The sequence below is a fragment of the Triticum dicoccoides genome, chromosome 6B, assembly GCF_002162155.2.
Source record: "Triticum dicoccoides isolate Atlit2015 ecotype Zavitan chromosome 6B, WEW_v2.0, whole genome shotgun sequence".
Taxonomy (NCBI): Eukaryota; Viridiplantae; Streptophyta; class Magnoliopsida; order Poales; family Poaceae; genus Triticum; species Triticum dicoccoides.
Window position 1 is genome coordinate 554,922,722 of NC_041391.1, and position 6,310 is coordinate 554,929,031.

Genomic DNA, 6,310 nt, shown 5'->3' on the forward strand with positions numbered 1-6,310 from the left:
ACGTATTATTAAGTAAGTGCATAGAAATAATTTTTATGTGTCGATCGGATAAATTTTCCAAAGAATACGCAATTAATAAGAATTATTACCTATTGGTCTTGGGTTAATATTTTTAAGCAGTTACAAAAAATGTTCAATTAATAAGGAGTTAACATGTAGGATATATACCCAATCTATTATGCTTATTACTTAAGATAAAGTGAAAAAAGAATTCGCAATAAATAAAAAGTGAAGTTGAAGAAAGTACATATATTTCAAAAGGTTCATACAAACTGAAAGAATTCATCGGTTTTGAAAAAAGTTCATTGATTTCCAAAAACTCATCGATTTTGAGAAAGTTCACAAATCTGAAAAATGTTCATCAATCTTTCTTTTAAAAAGTTCATGGATTTGAAAAAAAATCAAAAAATTGGAAAATGTTCATCAATTTTTTTAAAAATCATGAAATTTGGAAAAAAGTTCATCAATTTTGAAAAATAATTGCCAATTTTAAAAAATATTCACAAATTTGGAAAATGTTCATCAAATATGAAAAAAGTTCATCAGGTTTGAAAAATATTTTACAAACTTGAAAAAGTTTGTCGATTTTGAGAGAAAGTTGACAAATTTGGATAACTTCATCAATTTTAAGAAAAATATCACCAATTAAAAAATAATCAGTTTTTTGGAAAAAGTTAACAAATTTGAAAAATGTTGATCAATATTAAAAAAATGTTCACAAGTTTGAAAAAAGAAAATAAAAGAGCGACAGACAAAAAAGTCAAAAAGAAAAAAAAACAAATGTAAGGACAAAAGAAGGAAAAACATTTATATGTAATCACAACAAGCGAGGTGTCCTGGTTGTTATCCCGTCTTACTCTCGTCTCGTGCATCACGTATTTGAATCACAGCTCGCATTGGTGTCGCGCACGCATTTTTTGCAGTTTAGAAACAGAAAAAAATAATGGGCCTGCCCATGGCGGAGTGGAGGTGTGCGCCTGTTTGCGCGAACCAAAAAAAACGACGCTGAAGACGCCAAATAGCATTTAGAGACCTCCTCCTCGGCGCCTTTAGCGCCCGCTGTGTAGCTTGCATGGGCCTGGCCCAGCAATGCTCACTGGCTGGCTGCCGTCGCTCGATCGTGGGTCCTGCCGCTTGCTCGCTAGCTGTGTCGCTTGCTTAAAAAAAAGCTGCCTGCTCGATCACTTTTTTTCTTCACTCCAAAAAATGCTACAGGACGTACTGGTTTTCTTGGAAAAAATGAACTGGTTTGCAACAGTATGTACTCTTGTCCTTTGGGAAGAGTTTATCGAATACGAAAAAAATTTCATCGAATTTCAAAAAAGTTCACCAAATTAAAAAAAAAGTTCACCGAGTTTGAAAAAAGTTCATCGCTCTCATAAAAGTTCACCAAATTCGGAAAAAAAATTCACTAATTTCGGAAAAAAGTTCATTGAATTCAGAAAAAGTTCACCAAATTCCAAAAAAAGTTCACCAAATTCGGAAAAGTTCACCGAACTCGAAAAAAGTTCATCAAATTTGAAAAAAAATCGTCAAATTTGAAAAACGTTCATCAAATTTTTGAAAAATTCATCAAAATTCAAGAAAAAGTTCATCGATTTGCAGAAATATTCATGAAGGATAAAAGTTTCACGAATTTGAAAAAAGAAAGAAAAATGGAAAAGAAGAAGAAATAAAAGACGGGAAAACAAGTAAGTGATCACACGAAGGGATGTGGTGGGTTGGTCGTGGTGTCTTACTCTAAACTCTCACTGGTCACGGGTTTGAGACCCAGCTCTGGCGCACCTTTTTTGCAGTTTAGAAAACAGAAAAAAAAAGAGTCAAAACAGGGCCGGCCCAACGTGGTGAGGGGGGTATGCGCCCGTTAGTGGAAAGACTTGTAGCGGGCGCTAAAGGCGCCAAATATGATTTAATTATTATTTTTCAGGCAGAAATAGGATTTAGCTAGCATTTAGCATTTCTCCCTTGCGTCCCCATGCTCTCAAAGCTTTTTGTTTTAGGCAAACTCGTAAAGCTTTTTATTAAAACGTTACGTTTACAGGGACGAAGGAAAGATCCCCCGGGTGGACTAACCAAACATGGCGACCGGTCCCGAGAGTTAAAGCTTGCTTTGCTAGTTTGTGGGCCTTGACGTTCGCGGTTCTAAACTCATGACTAAAAACACAAGAAGTAAAATTGCTAAAGTGCTCCTTAATCTCCTGCACTACAGCTCTCTCAAAGCTGGAGCAAATGGTTTTAGCGTTTTGCAGCCCAATCTTAGCAGGACCCTTTTTTCTACCGCAGCTGGTCCAAATAGGCCTGGGTCTAACAGCTGAGGGCCATTAACCAATCCGCAGTACTATTCAGCACTCCAGCTAGCCGCGCCTATAAATGCAACAAGATTCAGTCCGTCAGTCCACCTAGCTCATATCAATTCTGTCCGAGCAGACAAGAAGCGTCTACGAACTTAATTAGTCGCTTCCTTCGGAAACAAAAGTAACAAGGAGCATGAAGGCATCTACGGCTCGTCTTCTCGCGGCCGCAGCGCTCACTGTCATCCTCGCGCTGGCGAGCGGGGTCGCCAACGCAACGGTGGTGACGACGTGCAAGGCGGCGGCCGGCAGCGACGGGCGCGTGGACTACGACTTCTGCGTGTCGGAGCTGGGCAAGCACCACGACAGCCCCAGCGCGGACACCTGGGGCCTGGCCAAGGTGGCAGCCCTCACCGGCGTCGTCGACGCCGACAACGCGGTCTACGACATCAAGGACCTGCTGGCCAAGCACGGCACCGACGCCAGGGCGCAGGCGGCGCTGGGGCAGTGCCAGGAGCTGTACGACAGCATGGGGTACGCCTTCGCCGAAGCGCAGGACGACATCAACAACCGCGACTATGCCGCCGGGAAGGAGAAGGCCGGGGAAGCCGCATCTCTCGCGCACCGGTGCAATGACGCCTTCGCCCAGGCCGGTGTCCCGTCGCCAGTCACGCAGCACACCTCCTACTCGGTGCAGATAGCGGTTGTCTGTACGGCTATTACCAACCTCATCCAGTGAACAATGTCCAAAACTTGGAGATACTATACGTGTGTAAAAGTAGTACGTGCTACTAAAAGAGTGTGGTTTACCTTTAAGAAAAGAGTGTGGTTTACTTTAATATCGACGTCTTATTAGGGTACACGCATGTTTTGAGTCTCACATTTTTTTTTCTGTTCACATCCTGAGCAATATCTGTGTAACATACTTCCTCGTTTGAGAATATAAAGCGTGTTAATCATCCAATCTTGTCTCAATAGTTGATGTGAGCTTAGCAGGAGTATCGAATCATTTTCATCCCCTTCCTTGTCCCGGTGACCTAGGCGACCAACATGGCTGCTGATCTAATCTCTTTACCGACGAGGTTGCGGCCCCTTTTCTCTCCACCTTACGCCCCGACGACGGGAAGGGGCGGGGACCTAGAACTTTCGGTTTGATGCTGGTAGGATTAGGAATAAAGTTAGGATTTGTCTTCGATTGGCGGTGACAAGATTGCCAAGGTGGAATAAGGTCTTCCCACCCGGTCTAGTTCCAGTGGTGTTGCTTCCTATCATTGAGAGGTGGTGTCTGGATTGTGTGTCCCCATATCTGATTCTTCGGGTTTGGATTTTTCGTTATAAGGTTTGTCTTGCTGGCGTTGTCCCGTGGAACGAACAATGTGCTCGTGTGTCTTGGTCCTTCGGCTCTAGTTTCGATTGATAAAGGTTGTTCAGCCTTGGTCTTGTTGCGGGAGCGTGTGAGATGTGTGCCCGGCTCCATCTGGCCGGACTTGGGGTGCTCTACAGGCCAACTGCGGTATTTTCTTCAATGGGGCAACGTTTTGCTATTCAGATGTGACTGTCGGCGTCTTCTGTTCTACATCATCGATTTTTCGTCCACTACATCTACAAGATGCAACAACGAGGTTTGCTCACAGTGCATTGCTGGTGGATGCAGGAGCAAGATGCCTTCGACACCCCAAAGAGTTGATGTATTTTGTAATGTCTGCAAGTGCGTTTTCAAGAGTATGTGCTACTTAATATATGGCATTTGGCCTTTCATAAAGAGAAAATATAGGACTCATTCAAATGTTAACTGCGAGCATGAAGTGTACAGGATCAAGAAGGTAACAAGGGTTCCGCTATATGCTATTTACAAGTGATGTTGGCCGATACATACTCGACCTCAAACCTGAAATTGTCATAACAGCTCTAGTATTTAGAATATGTAACTACGGTGTTGTACATCTCTTTACCTATGTTTGCACATAGATTTTGAAGATTTGCAATTATTTGATTACCATTGGGTCAGGATGCCCGACGCATGTTGTTGACGTAAACTTAATTCCCATGCACCCTTGAGAAACATCTTGGCTCTTGATTATGCTCTTTATTGATTCAAGCATGAAATTCAATAGTTCTAAGCCTCCAACTCCAAACCAAAATTGTGCCCACACAAGGATAAAGTTGAGCTAGTTTTGAGTTCACTTCTCCCATGTCGAGGGCCGATCTTCATCGGGAACACGATTGGAGACGAATTGGATCGCTCAAATACTAGAACATACTAGTATGTATACACGTGCAATGCACGTCTTAAGTAGGAGTTAATATATTGATTTTGGTTAAAATACAAAATGCCATAGAATACCTTGCGGATTGAATCAAGGCAAGCCAACTGAATCTAAAAAGTAAAACCAGTGGGACTTGTTTTTACTAAAAAATAGAAATTGTTACAAATATAATCGCCATTTGTTGGAGCCGGCTTATGCTCAACACGTACTCAGCTCAAGCTCCGGCACCACCTAGCATGAGTGGTAAGCTATATAAAAAAAGAGCTCAAGCTCCGGCGGAAAGATGAAAGTGTTTTTCTTAATACCCTATTGATAAAATTTGGCAATGAGGTACTAGACATAAAGTATTACAGCATCACCAATTCACCATAGTATTTATCAACCAAAATTTGGCAATATGAAATTTCGTCAGTGAATGACTTTGCCCCTCCACTGTTTTTTTTGGCGAAGCAGAGAGGAAATTCCGTATTGGTGTTTTTTTATACTAAAGCTAAAACTGAGTATTTACAACAATGTGGACAAAGCCATCTAGAAATGTGGAAAAGGCTCAAATAATTCTATTAAGCTTTTTTCTTGCGATGACTATTAAGCAAATCTCTGAAGTTAGTAGGTTATTGCTAGCATTTTTTTCGCTCTGTGCCTAACCATGGAGAACTCATGAAGAAAGAGAGGAGTACTCATGAAGGCAAAGAGCCGAAGATTTGGTTTCCACGAAAAAGAGCCTCAAGGTTACTGCCAGGCGTCATTACCACTTTTCACTTGTTTCCATCAAGAGCGGACGCCGCAGCAAGAATCGTCAATTGCCATGCATGCACGTTGATGTCTTTAACGGAAGAAAAGGGGTGAGAGCTAGGGAGAAAGGTCGATTCCTCATGGCCGAACACAGCAGCTGGCAAGACTATACCGTACGAAGACGTTCTCTCCTGTGAAGTGTCAATCACCTGCAGCCCCCTTTAATCTGGATGGTTTAGGTGTGACCGGCTGTGCCTTCAAGCGAAAGCCACGGGGGATCATTAGTCATAACCGATTCAAAGAACAGCAGTATTTTACACTTCCAAGATTAATAGTGCAGGTAGGCACCGTGCTAGCCAAATTGGGTTTCGTTCTGCTCTTGCAGAGATGAACACAAACTTTGCGGCCCTCCCGAGCTGAAAGATGTGCGAGGAGTCCTGATGGAGCATCGCACCCATCAACGCCTGCTTTCTCACGTACTTCCTTTCGTGGCATCACTCATCGATTGACACATGGGTTTGCACTTACTTGTCGGGGAAAAATCAGCCAGTGGCTTTGACCAGCTTTAGAAAAAGTACTAGATGATGATGACCTGCGTTGCCGCGCACATCCATTTCCCTGGAGAATGCTAAGAGTTTATAAGCTTACAGAATGATGAAACATAAAACTGAAGTTGCATATAAACTAACCAATAGATTAGGTATTAACAAAGATAATAATGTTTTACTAACATATACTACCTCTCTACTAAAATGTAAGACGTTTTTTAAGTTCAATTTAAACAACGAAGTACGGAGGGAGCAGTAGAATATAGTTTTTGTCTCTTGTTTGGTTTCATCTACACGATACATTTCTTTAGGGCGTGTCTAAGGCTTATCTAGATGTAAAGTGTTTTGCCACATCTAGGTGATGTCACTGTCAAAATTATGCCCATTTGTGCATTTTTTTTACGTGGTCCCTTTATGCATTGTTGCTATCATGCATTTTGAAAAATGATCATAACACTAAAAATATGTCTAT

General features: G+C 41.8%; 1 protein-coding gene across 1 annotated transcript; it reads left to right on the forward strand.

Annotated features, from left to right (window-relative positions):
• Positions 1 to 2,409: 2,409 nt before the first annotated feature.
• Positions 2,410 to 3,250, forward strand: LOC119324415 (pectinesterase inhibitor 8-like). The gene has a single exon (XM_037598205.1). It carries the CDS (start codon positions 2,488 to 2,490, stop codon positions 3,028 to 3,030), a length of 543 nt encoding a protein of 180 aa, XP_037454102.1. The 5' UTR covers positions 2,410 to 2,487; the 3' UTR covers positions 3,031 to 3,250.
• The last annotated feature ends 3,060 nt before the right edge of the window (positions 3,251 to 6,310 follow it).